Here is an 18,560-nt window from a genome sequence, read left to right on the forward strand (position 1 = left end):
ATAGTTATGCTGCTGGCTATGAGACTTGAACTCACAACCTTCAGGACGTGGGCACGGATCCCCAACCTACTGAGTCACACACTGCTAGGACGGCATGTAGCACAGTGGGTAATGACTTCGACGCCTCACCCCCGAAGTTGTAGGTTCATTTGTCAGCAGGGACTTTGTTGGTTTACCCATCAAATTGCTCCTTCTGTAAAATGGGTATAATTCTCTTTGGAGAGGCGTCGGTTATGCTGCGTGCAGCTGATCACATTTCCCAGACAGACTTGTGCATCTGTGCCAATTTATGGTTTAGATAATCATGACAGCTTTCATTCCAGGGTTTTCCCCAACTAATTTAATTAATGAATATGCATATTTCACAGTTCCTTAAACAGCCATCAAAAAAAATCAACATACTTCACAAAATCAAATAAAGGAAGTTCTCATCTCATAAATCAAGCTTACAAATTGTAAAGGGAAAAAAGTGCAGAATCTTAAAGGACTGTAGAGATTAAACAGGCAAGGGTGAGGTCACAGACAAACTGAGGACTGAAGACCTTCGGGATGCTCCAGGGCGACATCGTCCTGGACATCAGTCATAGGCTCCCTCCTCCAGTGAGACTCCTCCCACTTTTCCTCATAAAGGCAGCCATTCTAATAAACCAAACCAGTACGTTCGTGCGGAAGGGGGTGGGGTGGGCCCTGATGATCTGCATGCCAGCACAGGTTACACAGGGCAGTAACAGCAACATCGTCATCATATCAACATACAAGGCAAATGTACAACATCCACGATTAGTTGGCACTCCTCGGAAGAAGATCCTGGGGCAGGAGTCTGACTGCTCGTCACTGGAATAAAACTTCTGATGGTCCATCACGTTTACTGAGATGTACAATATTCAGAACGGTCAAAGGGTAACAATAGTATCAATAGTTTAAACATATTTTCACAGACTATGCCAAACACAAATGATTGCTATAAACAGAAAACGGCAAAGGTGTTGATTACTCAAGGCAGAGTTGATCCAGTGTTTAAGTGCTTCCTCTACTTTGGAAGCTTGCTGCTTCCTTCTGGAGCGAAGGCCATTTAGATTGATTCGATTTGCATCAATACTGCAGTTTTATTGGAGATGTAGAGTAGGAAAGGACTGCAGATTGGGAGGTGGTACGCGGGGGTTCGTGCACACGTGCTAACTGTGGGTTTCAGTGCCGTTTGGGGTCAGCTTGGTCTTGTGCTCCACCCGCGGGCCTTTGGCGGAGTACTGCACCAGCAGGAAGGGCTCCTTAGACTCGCCCTCGCCCACGATGCTCTCCTCGTCCTCAGGCTGCCCAATGCGTTGCAGGTGCAAGTAACACCAGCAGCCCAGGATCAGGGCGCCCAGGGCAGCGATGGCGATGAGGGTGACGATGACCGTCACCACCCCGGTGGTGGGGCTGTGGTCCATGGCCGTGGACATGCTGACGCCGTGATCCAGGGAGCTGGGGCGGGCGGGACGTTTGTGTGGGACCCCCCCTGAGATCTCACCGGCCTTCTGGGTTATTTTTTATAGCTCATTCATTAACATCTCCTGCAATGCCAGTGTAAGAGAGAGAGAGGGGGAGAGATCGCCAGTCAGCTCATTAAATCAGCCTGCAAACGTCACTGTGAACACTGCTATAAACTGCCCATCAAACACATCTACAAAGACTCTACATGTAGACTTGTCTCCACCTTTAGAATAAATTCCATACAAGAGAAAACATTTACCCTAAGAATGGACGACAATTAAGAATCTACATGTATTCAGGCTTTTATCCTGAATGTACATTGAAATCCTTGCTGTAGGTGTTAAGAACCCAACTGTAAGTGGATTCAGCTGTCTGAGGGACTGTGACCAGCACGAGGTCACACAGACTGGGACTAAGGACTACTGTTTATACACCCGCAACAGCACCCCTCCTTGGCAGTGGTGATTAAGTGAAACATACCACTGGGAACTATGGGAAATTGGTCTCTGGTACAGCATGGGGGGGGGGTTAGGGTTGGAGGGGGGGGGGGCAGCTATCCTCACTTTACAAATCAAGGCAACCTTCTCATGTTCTAAATCCATGACATTATTCCAGAGGTACGGAGAAAAGAATTTTTAAGTTTAAGACACTATTGTAACTAATCCTTGTGCAGTTCAATGTCATGCCCTTATTGGCATCACTGAAACATTTCACCACATAATTAGCTGGGACCTAAAATGCTGTCCCACAACAGCGTCACTGATGATGTACAAAGTATAACAGGTCTCGGTTAAAAGGTCTATTTCAGTACTGATTCATCTGCAAAATACTACATACGCCGTGGCTAAAACGCATATTTCCTCAAACATATCAATCACTCGACGTTACAAAAATGTTCACAAAAAGATTTTGTATTGCTATTCACATCCAATAATTCATATTTTAAAGTAGTGATAAAATGGATTTAATTTAATAACAGATGTATATTCTGACGTTGACATTCAGACAGAACCTTATCCACAAACCGATTTTTTTGGCCCCAAGAAAATATTCAGTGGCTAGAGTGCAACACTGACTTTATAAGCATTTGGGAGGATAACCCAAATACGAAAGAATCAAGTACGCAGCAGTTATACACGTATTTATAATACTAAACGTCACAGCACTGGACTACAGCACGCAGCACCTACAATTTATGAGTATTAATACACAATAGAGAGCCGATTCCTCGTAACAAATACACAATAAAGTGTAAATCCGATACAGAGTGAGGCGGCCAAATGGACACCACCTGCCCAGAGGCTTTTTCGGGCTCAGGCAACCTACCTGGGAGGCGATCATGGTTTCCTCATCGGGAAAAATACAGATCTCCTAACACGTACAGCCGCCCGCATGACTACAATCCACGCAATACTTTCCCCGACATATGACAAGATTGCACGATGCCTCTAATCAACACGCCTTTTGTCCAAGTCGACGTCCCCGCTAGTTGTTGTTGCAGATACGCATAAAGCTTAAATAGCGGCCCGCGTCGTCGTGCTGGGTAGGGCCTCCTTTCATGTCGCAGGAAATTGCGTCACGGGGCGTCGTCAGACTACAACCAATGAAATTTAAATTAGCCGCTGCCCAACCACGACCACTTACGTAGTGCTTTACTGTACTGCACAGCATTCGTATATGATTATGCCTCTAGTAGATTCAAAGATTCGAAACTTGTCATTTTGTTACAGAGGTTACGTTACTGACTTCGAAAGCTGATGCGATGAAGAAAACAATATATACAAGATGTAAACAATATAAAAAAGAAGTAAATAGTATATAACATTAAACAATACGTCGAGGTTATCATACAATTAAAGAAATAAATTATAAAGAGACTTGTAAACAATAACATAAAGTACAGAAGTGACAGGTGACAATTTATCATACATAGGTGCATACATATTTGCATATTGCACAATGAATAGTAATTTCTGTGAAACTGCTTTGTGGAAAGGTGACATTTTGAATTTCTAGGTCCAGCCCTGCATCCATCTGTTCATATATCCATTTTGCAGATGCTCTCCCAGTTCAGGGTCAGGGGGACAGTAGTAACTGTTCCCTTTGCATATTAGAGATATTGCTCAATTTCCAGTTTATATTTGGCAGAAAAAGTTGAGTAATAGAAATGTTACTCAAATAAATAGATTAAATGTCATAATTTAAGAAGATTACTTAAAAACATAATTGTACTAAATATAAATATGATGATTTTCCAATAATTTTGTGAACTTAAAAAGACTTTACAGTATTTTGTGAGTTCAGGAATATAAAATGTTATGTTTATGACGGGATACTCTATTTTTCCTCTCCTGGAGCCGGCACTTATCGTGGTGGAGGGGTTTGCGTGTTCCACTGATCCCAGGTGCCTAGTTGCCTGGGGCTTTATGCCCCTGGTAGGGTCACCCAAGGCAAACAGGTCCTGGGTGAGGAACCAGACGAAGTGTGGCTCAAAAGACCCCTTATGATGAATAGAAACATGGATTCACATTTTCCTTTGTGCAGACATGGGTCAGTGAGGGAAGGATGGAGTGGGAGGTCGACAGGTGGATCAGTGCGGCATCAGCAGTAAGCTGCATCGGTCTGTCATAGTGAAGGAGCTGAGCCAAAAGGCAAAGCTCTTGATTTTACTAGTCGATCTACATTCCTGCCCTCACATATGGTCATGAGGTATGGGTAGTGACCGAAAGAACTACCGAAAGTACAAGCGGCCGAAATGAGTTTCCTCCGCAGGGTGGCTGGGCTCTCCTTTAAAGATAGGGTGAGGTGCTTGGTCATTCGGGAGGGACTCAGAGTAGAGCCGCTGCTCCTCCACATTGAGAGGAGCCAGATGACGTGGCTCGGGCATCTACTTAGGATGCCTCCTGGACACCCAATGAGGTGTTCTGGACAAGTCCCACTGGGAGGAGGCCCGGGGAAGACCCAGGACACGCTGGAGGGGCTATTCCCCCGGAGTTGCTGGATGAAGTGGCTGAGGAGAGGGAAGTCTGGGTTTCCCTGCTGAGATTGCTGCCCCCGCGACATGACCTCGGGTAAGCGGAAGATGATGGATGGATGGATGGATGGATGGATACTCTACTTTTGCACTACACTTCATTTACCTCTAAATTTACCTCCATGTTTATGTTATGGCAATAAATGTATGCTTTGCCACTTGCTTGCTTTTCCTGTAATTGAGAATTTAAAGTAAAAAAACACTCCTTTAGTAAAAAATTGCATTTTTAATGTATACATTTTTCAGTCTTATGTTGAAGTGAGTATGATTTTGTAGTGTCTAATAAGGGTCTATTTGACTAATGAGTCATTACTATTTTACCTTCATTTGTACCTCAAAAATACCATCTCAAAGTTAGATATTTTTGTGTCCTATGTATAGAATGTAATAAACTTCAGACTCATCTCTGGGGGGGATGGGTCCACCTACAGGGATGAGGTGGAGTGGCTGACAGTGTGGTGTAGGAACAACAACTTGCTCCTCAACACCAAGACCAAGGAGCTCATTGTGGACTTTAGGAAGATGGTAGACAACATTCAGTCTCTCATCATCAATGGGGACTGTGTGGAGAAGGTCTCAGATTTCCACTTCTTGAGAGCCACCATCAGGGAAGACCTGACCTGGGGAACATGCACTACTGAACTGGTGAAGAAGACCCAAAAGAGACTCTACTTCCTGAGAGTTCTCAGCACGATCAACATCCCTGAGAAGCTGCTGGTGTCCTTCTACCGCTGCACAGTAGAGAGCATCCTGGCCTACTGTGCATGATTCCCCAGCTACACAGTAAGACAGAGGAAGTAGCTCCACAGGGTCATTCAGGTCACCCAGCAGATAGTCGGCTGTCCTCTCCCCTCACTTGAAGAATTGCACAGTTCCTGTTGTCTCAGGAACATTAAGAAAATGCTTCAGAACCCATCACACCCTGGACATGTACTGTTTTAACGCTTGCTTTCAGGGAGACGTTTCAGATCCATAAAAACCAAAATTAACAGACTAAAAAACAGCTTTATATCCTACAGTCATCACCATGCTAAATGTTGCTAAGCTGACAGTCTGATCTAGGGCATCTTCATGTTTACAATAGTCTCGTGTTTACAACTAAGTTGGATCATTGCTTAATTTTAATGCTGCTATTTTCAAGTGCAATAGGTGAAACGTGCAATATCTTGAAACTATGGGGTACGATGCTGGTTTATGATGCTGGTCTGTTTGTTTGTTTGTTTATTTATCGGATTTATTTTGTTTTATTGTTATTATTTTGTCTATTGTTTTGATGTTGTGACACTGGAGAGGATGCACCTTTAAATTTCGTTGCTGTGGAAACAACAATGACAATAAAGCATATGAATCTGAATCTTCTGGTCTTGTAGTTTTGCAGTTAAAGATCAAAATACCTCCAGTTTAGGTTGCGTTTTGTTGATTTATGTGACAGTCTAAACACTCAACCCACTAACGCAGGGGTGGCCAATCTTATCCGCAAAGGGACAGTGTGTGTGCAGGTTTTCACTGCAACTCTCTAATTAGGTCACTAATTAGAGGACTGATTGGCTGAAGACTCCTCTCACCTGGGTTTGAACAGCTGACCTAAAGGTTATCCCGAAAACCTGCATACACACCGGCCCTTTGCGGACAAGATTTGCCACCCCTGCACTAAAGGAGGTAAATTACCTGCATGATTTTGAATCAAGTGACCTCTAGTGGCACAAATTAGCATCGTTGTTATCGGAGTAGACGTTTATTAAGGCTAAATTTCATTGCAATTATCAGAATGTGCCGTTACCTGTTGCTGTTTATTTTCATTGCTCCTTTAGTCTCTCCGTTGTTTTTCTTTCAGAATATTCATTCTTTGGTTAATTTAATGAGACGAACCCCAGCCCCGTCTGTTATCGCTGTAAAAAAGTAAAAAAAATAATTGACAATTTAAAATTTCAAAGCAATATACTGCACTAGATTTTCGAGTTTTGAAGGCAACTCAAACTTTTAAGTTTTAAAGAAAACCAGATATTGTTGTGCCAACGTCATATGCCGTGTCATCATTGAATTCATAGGTCTTATATTAAATAAGTGATGGGTTTTGACTCCTAAAGTTAAAAAAATAAATTCGAGTTATTTAATCTGAAACAGATTATGTCTGATTTGTAATTTATTTTATTGCCGTTTTTTAAAAGGATTTTTGAAAAACGGTCATCTTCGTGCAGCCCTGCAAGCAGGAAAAATTTGGGGGGTTGGTGGCAGCATTGACACTCCAGCCACTGGAAAGATCTCACACTCCATTCATAGTGTGGTGCTGAAGTATCACCCATTGCAAGGCTACACTCGGGTTCTCATCCCTGAGGTGTGTGGTGGGTGCGGTAATGCACTGTGTTCCTTACCTCTCAAAGATATACATTATTTTTAATCGATATATTAAATCAAGTATAGGCCTATATATTTTAATTATTTAGTTTTAATTTAATTATTTAATAATTTCGCCCCTCATATACAAACAGCATTTGTTGTGACCCCCGAATAATCGGAGACGTGTAGGATTTTAACTGCTGAGGAAACGTGCATTGCTCCAACATGTGATTTTCATTTTAGAAATAAAAAGAATGCTGCATTTGTACCGTACTCCGCTTGAATAGTCTGTGTCGGGCAACATTTATCCTAGACTTTCATACACTCCAGACTCAAAATATATTGGATATACGTACATTGAATAATTTCAGCTAAAATGAATTCGACATACAGACCTAAAGTTTAAGAACAACGGTACAGCATAAATATTTGCATTGAAATTCAGTTAATGATCCACCACTATGTTAAGTCTAACTCATGCCCGGTAAACAGTGGTTGATAATTCCTGTTGATGAAGTACTGTCAAAAAATCGGCTGAATTATTTGATTCGACTCGTTGTGTCTACCTGGGATGGTCTGTCTCATCACATGATATATGTGAGAGATAGAAAACGGAAGTCTGTAGAAGTACATGGTCGTTTTGTCTAACAACAGGTAATATGGGAAGCTACATAAACTGTATAACTTAATTTTAGTTTTTTTTTTATCAGTTTAAGCGTTAAGGACCATTGAATAATTTAAGTGCTCGAATTACCTGGAGAACTTCTAAAGGTAAAATATAATTTCAGCGCTTCTTTGTAATAATCGACTGCAGAAATTATAATTCCAAGCATGTGTTTTACTTTGCAAGGATAACAAATAGGGCATAGTAAATTCGTATAAAGTTGTGAAAGGTTTAAGTGATCCAGATTATATTTTAAAATATTACTGGTGATGAAAGTATATGTTTCCAATAACTTGCATTACAGCCATAGATTATAGCACTTGCGTTATAGCACGTAGAACCCAAACATATCAGATATTTATCTATATTTCTCCACTTTACTAAACAGTTGACTTGGGTCATTTTGCTGTAGTAGCAGTATGATTAATGTGTATGTAGTAGCTAATCTGAATTAATTTTCAAAAGCAGAAAGACGGCTGCGTCACGCCAGCGCCTCCTTGAGCAATGCGGCTCGACCAGTCCTGAAATGCCGCTTGGCCGGACGATTAGGCTGCATGAGCGTAATGCAGCTATTTCCATGAGCGTCATCATGTACTCGGCTACATGCAGTCGCTTTATTTAGCAGTGCTGTTTTTTCTGTCATGAATTTGCAGCTTCATTACGGCCACTGCTAATCGGTCTTTGTCGTGTCTGCACTGTCTGACAAAGACCGATTGCCCCTCTGCGGACCTTAGCCGACTTCAGAAAGTGAAATTGACCTGTAATACCTTTGCCCTCTGGCTAGAGGTCGTTTTTGTTTTGTGAAACCGCATTGTTTTCTTCTCAGCGGCACCGTCTCGGCTGTTTGTCTTCTAACCTCTTCTTGGTTTTATGTCACCTCTATGTTATAGCAAGCCATTTTAACTTTAAATAATATCACAAATTCAGTTAGAATGTCATAGATATCAGCAATTCAGTTGTAACTAATTATAATGGCAATTCTTGATATCGGAAATTTTGTTTACCTGTAACCAGTGAGATTAAAACCGTTTTTCTTCGTTTCAATGGGAGTTGGAATTCGAAGTAGTTAAATGTCAATTTCTGATATTAGGAAATCAATTGTAGTTCCAGTTCAATTATAACTAGCTACACTTAAATTCCTGATATCAGAAATTTGATTACAGTAAAAGTTCTCATATCCAGCAACATGGGATAGTAGAATGTCACTCATGATAATGCAGCTGTACATTTTTATAAATTCTTGGTACACGATAAAATCGTATTTAAGGCCATGAAATTGTGGAATGAATGGAGTGACGGTAGAGGTACATTGGAATGCTGTCGTTGTCACATATCCCATCTCACTCTCCCTTCAGACATAATCACATACAGGGGAGAGCAAAATTTGGGCTCAGTCATTTATCTGACACACGTAGAGCATTTTTTTTTTTTTGGGGGGGGGGGGGGGGGGTGTAAGGCCTTGCTCCAGGGCCCATCAGAGATGTGACTATGCTGGTGCCCGCCCCCCCCCGAAAAAGTAGAACCCCAATGTGATTCAAACACACAACCTTCTGATTTAGAGTCCGACTCACTACCATCGCACCACAAGGTCTACAAGCTGTTGGGTCTGAATTTTCAGAAACTGCCATTTATACAGATTGAAAGCTTTTCTCAAAAAAGATCATTTGACGTACTGACATCTGCATACAGGAGCCATGGGGTCTCAGTGTGGCTTCCCACCTTCAGGGTAGTGAGTTTGCTTCCAGGTCCACTCTGTGTGTGGAGGTTTCATGCTCTGACTGTGCTCAGGTCCATTTCTGTCTAAATATTCAGCTTACTTTCAAAAACCACCCAGACTCAGTGAAACCCTCTACTGCAGTGTTTTTCGACACAGTTCTCGAGGATGCTCAGACAGTCCACGTTTGTTGAGGTTCCCTGAGGACTGGGTTGGGAAACACTGCTCTACTGGATAAGCATTTATGGGAAATGGATGGGGGTCTCACAAGGGTTGAGGGCTGGAATCCAGTCCAGGGTTTGCCCATCCCATGTGTCCTATGCTACCTGTGATAGGTTCTAGATCCATCCGTAACCATACACTTAGTGGATGGATAATCATTTTTATTGGTTTTTCATGCAGAACATTATGGCAACAGCTTCACCACCGGTAGAAGAGCTTCCTTCAGGCCTGCCTCCACTACCTTCATATGAAGAAGCTGTGAGGCTCCCAAACATCCCGAACCCAGTGCCACCTCCACCAGACTATGCCAAGACCATGCAAGAGTCGTATCCACCACAGGTGAACAGTCCACCCCCAGTAATTAGTCCACCACAAGGTAAGTGCTTTCTTCTCATACTCAGCTTATTTTAGTTTGCATTATAGCTTGTACCTGTGATTTGTGAAAAGGTGTTTGAAGATAGGCTATGTTAGAAGACTGAGATCTCGTGTAGTGGAGGTTTAAGACTTTGGTGTTGTATCTTGAGCTCTGAATCTTGTATATCCTGATTCATTGTCGCAGTGTGCCATGAATTTGCTACCTCTCAGTTATGTATGAAATACATCCCCATTCCTGACCAAGTTATCTTGACTTAATTGTTACTGTGTCATGCACACCGCATGTTGCGTTGCTTTTCTCAGTGACTGTGCAGAACGTGGTCTGGGAGCAGGCTCTGGGGGAGGGTCCAGTGCAGATCCAGTGTCCAGCGTGCCTGCAGGTGGTGGTGACCCGGCTGGAGCACAGCTCCGGCATCCTCACCTGGGTCCTCTGTGCTAGCCTCTTTATCGTGGGGTAGGTGAGCCACACAACCTTGAAAACAACCAGAACGCTCATTTAGGTTTGAAGTCCAGACAAGGAAGATGAAACCAAAACATGAACCTCAATCTGCCAGAGATGATCTCGGTGAAGTTGGGGTGCAGATTCAGGGGGCCCAGCTCTTTACAGGGGCTCCTAACTATGTAAAATTATCCTGCATGTTGCAGGATCATCCATGATTGCAAATCCAGTGTCTTCATACACATATTTTGTATTTTTGCATCCACTCAGCAAATATTACTCTTTTTTATTGAAAGTAGAAACTAGCAGGAGGAGTGATTTTATCAGGGGGGTGCAATTTTATCACCTTCACACCATACAGAAGGTCACCGATCATTTGGTCGTCTTTCTGGCAGTTGTTGTCCCAAGCAGCCAGACTTACTCTCACTGTCCCTGTGGACCTTCTCCCTTCCAGCTGTTCCTATGGGTGCTGCCTGATTCCGTTCTGTTGGGACGGACTGAAGGACGTGACACATTACTGTCCCAGCTGCAACTACGTCCTGGGAGTCTTCAGGCGCTTGTGATGTCAGAGAGCAGCAAAGCCTGCTTCTAGGGATGGGCTCTAGGCTCACTATGACTGTCCTGAGTAAGTGTAATTAGGGATCGTGGCAATTAAGAAACACTAGTAACACTTGGACACTTTCATGCATATAAAAAACTTTCTCAGAATTATTACCAGCTCGTTTTCAGACTTAGGAAGTCTTGAGAATTGTAACAAATCAAAGCCTGATGAACATTGAACTGAATCGAATCTTGTATTTATCGTCAATCTGAATGAATGTGAAATTATTACCTCGAATTCTGTTCAACTTAGCAGTCAATAAGGAATTATCTCCTCGGCGGAATGAAGCAGATGTATTTTGCTGTGGGTGGTTGCTAATGGCAAATGACTGGTTTGGATTCAAACTGTTTTTAGTGACTGGAATTCTGTTTATATGAAGGGACATTCTTTGGTGCTTAATCTGTGGTTATAAGGGCATTAAAATGTGGCTGTTTTGAATGGCTGTTTCTTTTTAGAGTTATTTCATCATACAGCTTAATATTTGGGAACATATAAAGGAACTAACATCAATAGTCACGAAGTACGGGTGGGTAGCACTGTTACCTAACACCTATACCTCTGCTCTGTGTGTGTAGAGTTTGCATGTGCTCCTTATGTGAAGCGTATTTTCTCCTCATGCCTGATTGGTGTTACGGGAAATTGCCCATCGCATATGACAGTGTATCTATGAGTCCTGGGACGGACCGGCATCTCACCCAGGGTGTTACCCCAGTCTTGACCCCTGTGCTTCCTGAGATAAGCTCCAAGACTCCCTGCAACCCCAACCAGAATAAGGGTTGGAAGATTGCTGAAGAAAAAATGAGTTTGCTAAGTTTTCCATGCTGAGCAACCTCTGTGGAAATGCCTTCAAAAACTGATTGGGCCTCGGTCTTAGGGGGTGTGGCCACAACAAGTGCCCATTTCTAAATCTCAGCTTGAGTCAGTCATCCTTATTTTTCGTGACACCGGTGACAATCGAGCAAGTGAGTGTAAGTACAAGTTTTTTTGTCTGTTGATTTGTCTAGATTAAGTTATGTTTTACATTGTAAAGCCGGAAAACCTGTTGATATTGGTCATTTTCATATTTATATACCCACAATATTAAATACATAGTATTTAATATGAAAGATGAAATATGTGTTTTTCTTTTAAAAGGGAAAATGGCAAATGTACCAGCTTACCCTCAGGCACTTGTTGGTATGTTAGCATTTGAAATGTGCTTTTTATAAAATAATGATGTTATATGATTGTAGTATTTCTTCATAACCGTGTGTCTTCCTTGACCCCCCCCCCCCCCCCCCCCCCCTAAGGGAGACCTGTGAATTTCACAGACAGCCCGGTCCAAGTGATTTGCCCTGTTTGCCATCAGACCGTTGTGACCAAAGTGAAATTCTCCTCCGGGCTGCTCACTTACCTCTTCTGCGGGGGCCTGTTATTCTGTGGGTATGTAGCAGAATATATAATATTATAATGCGTCGCGTTACAAAACATGGCACGTAAAAACCAGGCATAATCATTAGAGATCAGTCTTATGTGACTGAAGCATCGGGATGCAGACACATTACATGTTTTTTGCCTGTAAGAAGAATGTGATGATGATATGTTTGTCTGTGACTGTTTGTGATATGTTTGTCTGTGACTGTTTGTGATATGTTTGTCTGTGACTGTTTGTGATATGTTTGTCTGTGACTGTTTGTGATATGTTTGTCTGTGACTGTTTGTGATATGTTTGTTTGTGACTGTGATATGTTTGTCTGTGACTGTTTGTGATATGTTTGTCTGTGACTGTTTGTGATATGTTTGTTTGTGACTGTTTGTGATATGTTTGTTTGTGACTGTTTGTGATATGTTTGTCTGTGACTGTTTGTGATATGTTTGTCTGTGACTGTTTGTGATATGTTTGTCTGTGACTGTTTGTGATATGTTTGTCTGTGACTGAAACGTCTGTTTATATTTTTTACTTGATTTTCAGGTGTGTACTGGGCTGCTGCCTTATCCCTTTCTGTGTGAACCGCCTGAGAAATGCCACTCACATCTGCCCAAACTGCAAATCTGTTCTCGGTGTCTATAAGCGCCTCTGATTACAGTCATTCCTCTGTAACTCTTAGATAGGTTTCAGTGCCCCTGTACCCCAGATGCCTCCGTGTACAGGGCTGAATTGTTCCAGTTAGCATTCCTTGGAAACAGCCTGGATCACAAGACCAGTTTGCTGTTACTTTAATTCGATTTTGCTGACCAGGAATGTCGTTAAAAATGTGTGTCCCTGAAAATATGATAAAACTGTACATCATCGCGACACAATATTCTTCTCATGTTTCTTTGAATCCTAATCAGGCTGTTACCATAGTAACAAAACTTGTTTTCTGCATCACCTGTCAAGCAGTAGGCATGTTTTTAATTATTTATATAATTTGGGAAATTGTCAGTATAAGGTTTTTGGCTGCTTCCTGACAGGGCTCAGACCGTATGAGAATTAAGGCACTTCTCTTGGGGTAGGATAATAAAACAGTGTGTTAAGTATACAGAAATGCAAGTTGCAGTTATGAGTTCACATATATAGAGCTTTGGAAAAAATAGACCACAGCAAATTTTTTTGTTTCACTTATTTGTCAATTGATGGGTGTCCATCCATGAATAATATATATTTTTTGCAAACTGTAGCCTAGCTCATCCCTGTTTCTCATTAACTGAGGGCTTCTTTATGGGATTTCAGTCCTGCTTCTAGGAGCCTGATGCATACTGTCCATGCTGGGCACTTCACACCACTTAATGGCGCCCATTGTTTTTGAAGGTCGCTTGATGTTATCATCAGATTCACGAGGCACTGCCAGATGAGTTGATGATCTCCAGCATGAGAAAGTCGCTTCTGCTCTATACTTAGCTGATTTTTGGTCATTCGCAGTGTCTCCTGCTTCACCTTGTCCTGTGCACTGCTGTCCTAGAAACTTTCAGCCTAGAAGTAGCCTGACAGTGTAGCCAGTAGAACCAGGATTAAAAAGTGCTGATTCTTTTTTTTTTTAATATAGGGCGGTCTCTTAATTTTTTCCTAAACGTTTTATGTATGGTGATCGCCGAGTCATTCAGTTAATATTTAGCTCTGTTTTGAGATGACTGAGTCTATCATGATGAGAATGAACTCATTGGTCATGGTAGTGTGCTTGACCTGCAGGTTATTAAGTGATTTTGTGATTTATGGATTTGTTTATATTCAGATCATAGTGTGATCATTAACATGCTAGTACATGACCACAGTGGAGGGGGATGGTTGGTCTTGTCAGTATGGAGATGAAGGGTGTTTTTATGAAAATAAGGACTGATAATCTGCTGCCACCAGCATCAAGCTGTCCGGTTACTCAAACAGCAGGTAGCTGCTCAATCACCACGCACTAGAGCTGAGCACACTTCTCCAAGTCCCCGTCATCTGCTGGTACCATCATTAGTGAACCTTGCCATCCGTTACCAGCATTTATAGATTATGTGATTTCGTGTAGTGATGGCCAAACGAGGCTTCATGAACCATTTGTTGTATTTTCTGACCCAACGAGATGGTGCTTTCCGATTAAAAAAGGGCTTCGAGTATGCCCAAAGGCAAACCAAGAGCGCCATCTAGTGGGATTAAAAAAAACAGCAAATGGTTCACGAAGCTTCATTTAGCCATAACTACTTTTCTGCATCTCAGCCATCACATGCCATCATCGATAATGAAACATGGGGAGATGGTGATCATGTAGTTAGCGAGCACCTTGAGTCTGGGGGGGGGGGGGGGGGGGGAGGGGCACAAATCCCATGGATTCAAATCCCCCTTCGCATTGGGATGGATAACAAGCCACCCCAGACATCTGCAAATAAAGTTTTAATCAGAGTACAAAAATGCATGTCGGCAAAAAAAATCTCAGGTAACCAAGTGTTGTTTTTAAGTCCCGCCATCCAACATCTGTAGTAACTGTTTCCATCCGTTTTTAACCTGCTCACCAGTTAAAATGCAGCTGCACACCAGGTAAGCTTTATACCTAAAAGGATACTCAATACACTTCATGAAAAACCTTAAATAAAACCTAGCATGTCATTACGGAATGAACCAGAGCAGAGCTTTCAAACTGCCTGTGAAGAGATGGCTACTTTAAATGTCGCAGCAAAGGTGGCAAAAAACCATGAAGGCTGATTTAGCCTTTACACAATCAAGCCAAAAACCTGTAATATCCACACAGCTTGACATACCGCGACAATAAAAAAAACAGGGTGATTTCACGGCAAACCACAAATCAAAGTTCTTTTCATTTGAAGATTGCCTTTATTGTTGAACAGTCCTTCCCAGGAAATTGGCATCTTGGTAGAGAAATTCCTGCAGCCATTCGCAGTCGGGTGACATTTCAGAGACACGGAAGACTGCTTTCGACGCTTTGGGAGCTGTAAGGGTTTCTTTGTCCTGGTGAGACCGGCGCATGTTTTTGACGGTTTACCGTCGGGTACAGAATTCTCCCCGTAAAAATCAAGGAAGGAGGACGGGGTTGAATTCAGCCTGTCTGCTGCAGGCTGTGTTTCTGCATCCCTCTGCAGAGGAAGGGGCTGTGGCAGCTGGTTGCCCTGCAGTGTGAGACTTTTGAGACACATTAGAGCCTGAACTCATTTTTAAATTTAAAAAAAGGGAAGAGCTGGTGCTGGCAAGTGAAAACCGGCCAGGATCGCTCCAGAAATCCGCTCCAGGGCCGAGCTGTAGCTTCATCCCGGGTCGACAGCACATCCGCACGACGGTCACTGTCCGCTCAGGAAGGCCAGATGTCCTTTTGTGCATTTGTTGGCATAGTGCCCCTTCTCTCCACACTGAGAAAAAGAAAACAATTATCAGGCCTGACATACAGCATATGCAAGAAAAGAATCCTTAGATCCAGCTGTATAGAGATATCAAATACTCAGAAAAGACTGGAAATACAATCCCATTTATGAAATACAGCAATAAAAAAACAATTTGTGTCATTGTACAAAAGAATCTTACAGCAAACGATAACATTACAGATGGTACATATATAATTAATTCACATGCATAGTAGATGAAATGAACATCAAACGATCTTCTTAGCATAATATATTTTCACAATCCAGACAATAGGCTGTGCATGGACCCTCCCTGACGTGCCCAGTGAGGCTAATTACCTTGTAACATGTGACCTGTTCCAGTGGGCGTGGTCCTCTGTGCCCAGTCGTGTTGTTGTTTGAGTGCACGGCCCCAATGACTTGTGGCGTCCTCTGGTATTGCTGTTGGTGGTTGGTGTTGACTTTAGAATTGGTTAACTGGATCAATGACGAGGACGACCTCATATTCATGGGCTGAATATTTAGCTAAGAGAAAGAAGAAGAAACTACATCTATCCCCAGCTGAGCTGCGCTAATTCTACGCTAAGTGATCTTAAAGTTTGTACGTCAAACACACAGAACGTACATGCAGGGAACTCCAGGGATGCACACCTACACACCCTACATCAGCAGAGTAACACCTGAGCACCACGTACCTTTTGCTGGTTCTGGGCTTGCTGTGGTAGCGGTTGCTGTTCAGCGGTCCCCATGGGTAACTCAAACCGTGGGCTGTAGGACATAACTGACACAGTTAGGTTCTCTATTCATCAAAAGCTGCTTAGGTAAGGAGTAGAAATGCCAGTGTGTCATGCACACAATCGCACTGTACAAGAGAAAACCAGCGAACCCAGAAGACACCCATGTGATACAGAGAGAACATATGAATGTCTCTCTCAGACACACACAGACCTGTACTCATATCTTTGTGGGGAGCGTCAATTCATTTCTATGGGCAAAACTCTAATGCCAGCGATAACAACTTGAACCCAGCCCCAACCTTAACCATAAGTAACCAAACAACATACAGGACTTATGGCATTTTTACTTTTTTGATTGCATACACAGATTTTAAAAAAATTGAGGTTATTCTTAATCTATCACTACTTTCCTGCATCCAAAGCAGATCCCGGCCATCACATGCCATCACCTTTAGACCTGGAAAATCCCCACAATGTCAAAAATAACAGATGTTTATTACATTGTGGGAACCAAATGTCCCCACAACATAAGGTATACATGGACCACACACACAGAAACACACACATACAAATGGGATTCTATCCCCCAACCCAGGAGCTATGCAGGTGTGGCAAAAGTAAACATTGGATGAAAGGGTTAAAAAAAAAAAAACAGCACTCACTGCATAAATTTGCAAGACCGGCCTTCTGGACAAAAGCCCACCAGGTAGTTGACACAGATAACTCTCCTGGTGTGTCGGTGTCTGCAGTCAGGACCTGTAAGAGCAGTCAGAACAAGTATAAATACATATACTTAAAACAGGTGGCCTTTATGCATGCGGAACAGGGCCCCACATACATTTGTAATTTACAATTCATAGTACAGATCAACATGTACACAGCTCACCATGTTTGCAGAATCCTCTGTCATACCAGGGACAGTCCTTAATCTTTGACTCAGGGTCAATGTGCAAGAATGGACATTCCTTATTACTGCACTCACCTGCAAAGATGTTTGAGAATCAGTCAGCCTGTGGGATGACCGGAAAGGCATCGATCTGCTCTGTCGATGTGTGGCAGGCGCACTCACCGAACTTGGAGTAGAAATAACACTCGGGCATCTTGGTCATGTCGTACTCATGGAGGAACTCGCACTGGTCGCCTTTTTTACAGAGACCCCGTAGCCAGTGCTTACAAACCACTGTTTTCTCCCCGCTGATATGGCGGAATGGACACATGCCGCCTTCAAAACAGCGGAACACATACAAGAAATACAAGAGGCAGTGGGGGATGAAAATGTTAAGAAAACGGACGCAAACACCACAGCAGAATTAAAGAAAGTAAACAGTCATTAGATATAATTAAATATATATTTTAATAAATAATTCAGAACACTCAAATAACTACCATGTTAAAATCAGTAGGGATTTAAATTTACGTTGATGTCTCCCCGGATTAACGGTAAACGGAAACGAAACTGAAACGAGATTTTATACCTACCCTTTAAACAGGCTGCTTTCATGAAAAATTCACACACAGCCGCTCCTGATTCTGGAAGAAAGTATTGTGAAAGTACAGATAAAGTACAGTAAAGGACATTATCATTTTAAATAACAATATTCTACACAAAAAGCGATGTACAAAAATCAGGTCTTATTAATACGCTAATTTTGTATTTGAAAATGAGTCAATCGATCAATGTTTACATGACTTGGCGGCGGTGTGCATGATGTCACGGAAGAAGCGCCACTTCTATGTTAACTTACTATAGCGACCAGCACTTTCGTGCGATCTAATAATTTTATGGGACTGGAGGGCTAGCTGATGAAATATTTGCACTTACTGTCCATTCCTGGGAAGGGTAAAGGCTGAGCGCCCAGTTGCTGCTCAACAGCAAGTTCCAGATCAAATTTGATATGATCCACTGTAGCTATTAAGTCCTGCATGTTTCCCACCTGTGAGAGACCAGCTATGCACAAACCAGGATCTAATCGAGCAAAAACACGCGATCGTTCAAAATGCTTCCGCTGAACTCGAGGCACATGGAAACGTACGCTATTCGTACAAATATGAGATAAATTACTTTCAGAGACTGATCACTTTTCTTCAACAAGAAAATCCCTCTCCCTCCTGCCGAAGACCCGACGACCTGAACTCCGAACTCCGACCTTCCAGGACAGACTAATCGAACCCA

The 18,560-nt window shown here is 42.5% G+C and overlaps 3 protein-coding genes across 6 annotated transcripts; 1 reads left to right on the forward strand and 2 right to left on the reverse strand.

Moving 5' to 3' along the window:
- Positions 1–312: 312 nt before the first annotated feature.
- On the reverse strand, positions 313–3,043 carry LOC125742458 (stannin-like). The gene is made up of 2 exons (XM_049014471.1): positions 2,800–3,043; positions 313–1,553 (listed from the first exon to the last, which is right to left on the reverse strand). Exon 2 carries the CDS (start codon positions 1,440–1,442, stop codon positions 1,176–1,178), a length of 267 nt encoding a protein of 88 aa, XP_048870428.1. The 5' UTR covers positions 1,443–1,553; positions 2,800–3,043; the 3' UTR covers positions 313–1,175.
- A 4,296-nt stretch (positions 3,044–7,339) lies between these two features.
- On the forward strand, positions 7,340–11,297 carry LOC125743095 (lipopolysaccharide-induced tumor necrosis factor-alpha factor homolog). Of its 3 annotated transcripts, none has more exons than XM_049015764.1 (4): positions 7,340–7,498; positions 9,625–9,820; positions 10,123–10,273; positions 10,713–11,297. In XM_049015764.1, the coding sequence occupies exons 2-4, from the start codon at positions 9,631–9,633 to the stop codon at positions 10,819–10,821; spliced, it is 450 nt and encodes a 149-aa protein (XP_048871721.1). In that variant the 5' UTR covers positions 7,340–7,498; positions 9,625–9,630; the 3' UTR covers positions 10,822–11,297. The 3 variants fall into 3 exon arrangements, with proteins under 3 accessions (XP_048871721.1, XP_048871720.1, XP_048871718.1); XM_049015763.1 differs by having other exon boundaries at positions 7,352–7,615; XM_049015761.1 differs by lacking the exon at positions 7,340–7,498 and having other exon boundaries at positions 9,619–9,820.
- Positions 11,298–14,676: 3,379 nt separating this feature from the next.
- cpsf4 (cleavage and polyadenylation specific factor 4) lies at positions 14,677–18,552 on the reverse strand. 2 transcript variants are annotated; one of them, XM_049013907.1, is made up of 8 exons: positions 18,210–18,552; positions 17,867–17,917; positions 17,457–17,609; positions 17,274–17,369; positions 17,050–17,143; positions 16,346–16,418; positions 15,990–16,091; positions 14,677–15,659 (listed from the first exon to the last, which is right to left on the reverse strand). In XM_049013907.1, the coding sequence occupies exons 1-8, from the start codon at positions 18,310–18,312 to the stop codon at positions 15,591–15,593; spliced, it is 741 nt and encodes a 246-aa protein (XP_048869864.1). In that variant the 5' UTR covers positions 18,313–18,552; the 3' UTR covers positions 14,677–15,590. The 2 variants fall into 2 exon arrangements, with proteins under 2 accessions (XP_048869864.1, XP_048869863.1); XM_049013906.1 differs by having other exon boundaries at positions 15,990–16,175; positions 18,210–18,550.
- Between the last annotated feature and the right edge of the window lie 8 nt (positions 18,553–18,560).

This window comes from Brienomyrus brachyistius, chromosome 5 (assembly GCF_023856365.1).
Source record: "Brienomyrus brachyistius isolate T26 chromosome 5, BBRACH_0.4, whole genome shotgun sequence".
NCBI lineage: Eukaryota > Metazoa > Chordata > Actinopteri > Osteoglossiformes > Mormyridae > Brienomyrus > Brienomyrus brachyistius.

What these genes read in the sequence shown, in the direction of transcription:
- LOC125742458 (XM_049014471.1), bottom strand. Translation starts at nt 1,442, where the DNA reads ATGTCCACGGCCATGGACCACAGCCCCACCACCGGGGTGGTGACGGTC.
- LOC125743095 (XM_049015761.1), top strand. Translation starts at nt 9,619, where the DNA reads ATGCAGAACATTATGGCAACAGCTTCACCACCGGTAGAAGAGCTTCCT. An exon ending in AGTAATTAGTCCACCACAAG is followed by an intron (nt 9,821 to 10,122) that starts GTAAGTGCTTTC and finishes TGCTTTTCTCAG; the next exon opens with TGACTGTGCAGAACGTGGTC. An exon ending in GCTAGCCTCTTTATCGTGGG is followed by an intron (nt 10,274 to 10,712) that starts GTAGGTGAGCCA and finishes TCTCCCTTCCAG; the next exon opens with CTGTTCCTATGGGTGCTGCC.
- cpsf4 (XM_049013906.1), bottom strand. Translation starts at nt 18,312, where the DNA reads ATGCAGGACTTAATAGCTACAGTGGATCATATCAAATTTGATCTGGAA. An exon ending in ACCCTTCCCAGGAATGGACA is followed by an intron (nt 17,918 to 18,209) that starts GTAAGTGCAAAT and finishes ACTTTCTTCCAG; the next exon opens with AATCAGGAGCGGCTGTGTGT. An exon ending in GAAAGCAGCCTGTTTAAAGG is followed by an intron (nt 17,610 to 17,866) that starts GTAGGTATAAAA and finishes GCTGTTTTGAAG; the next exon opens with GCGGCATGTGTCCATTCCGC.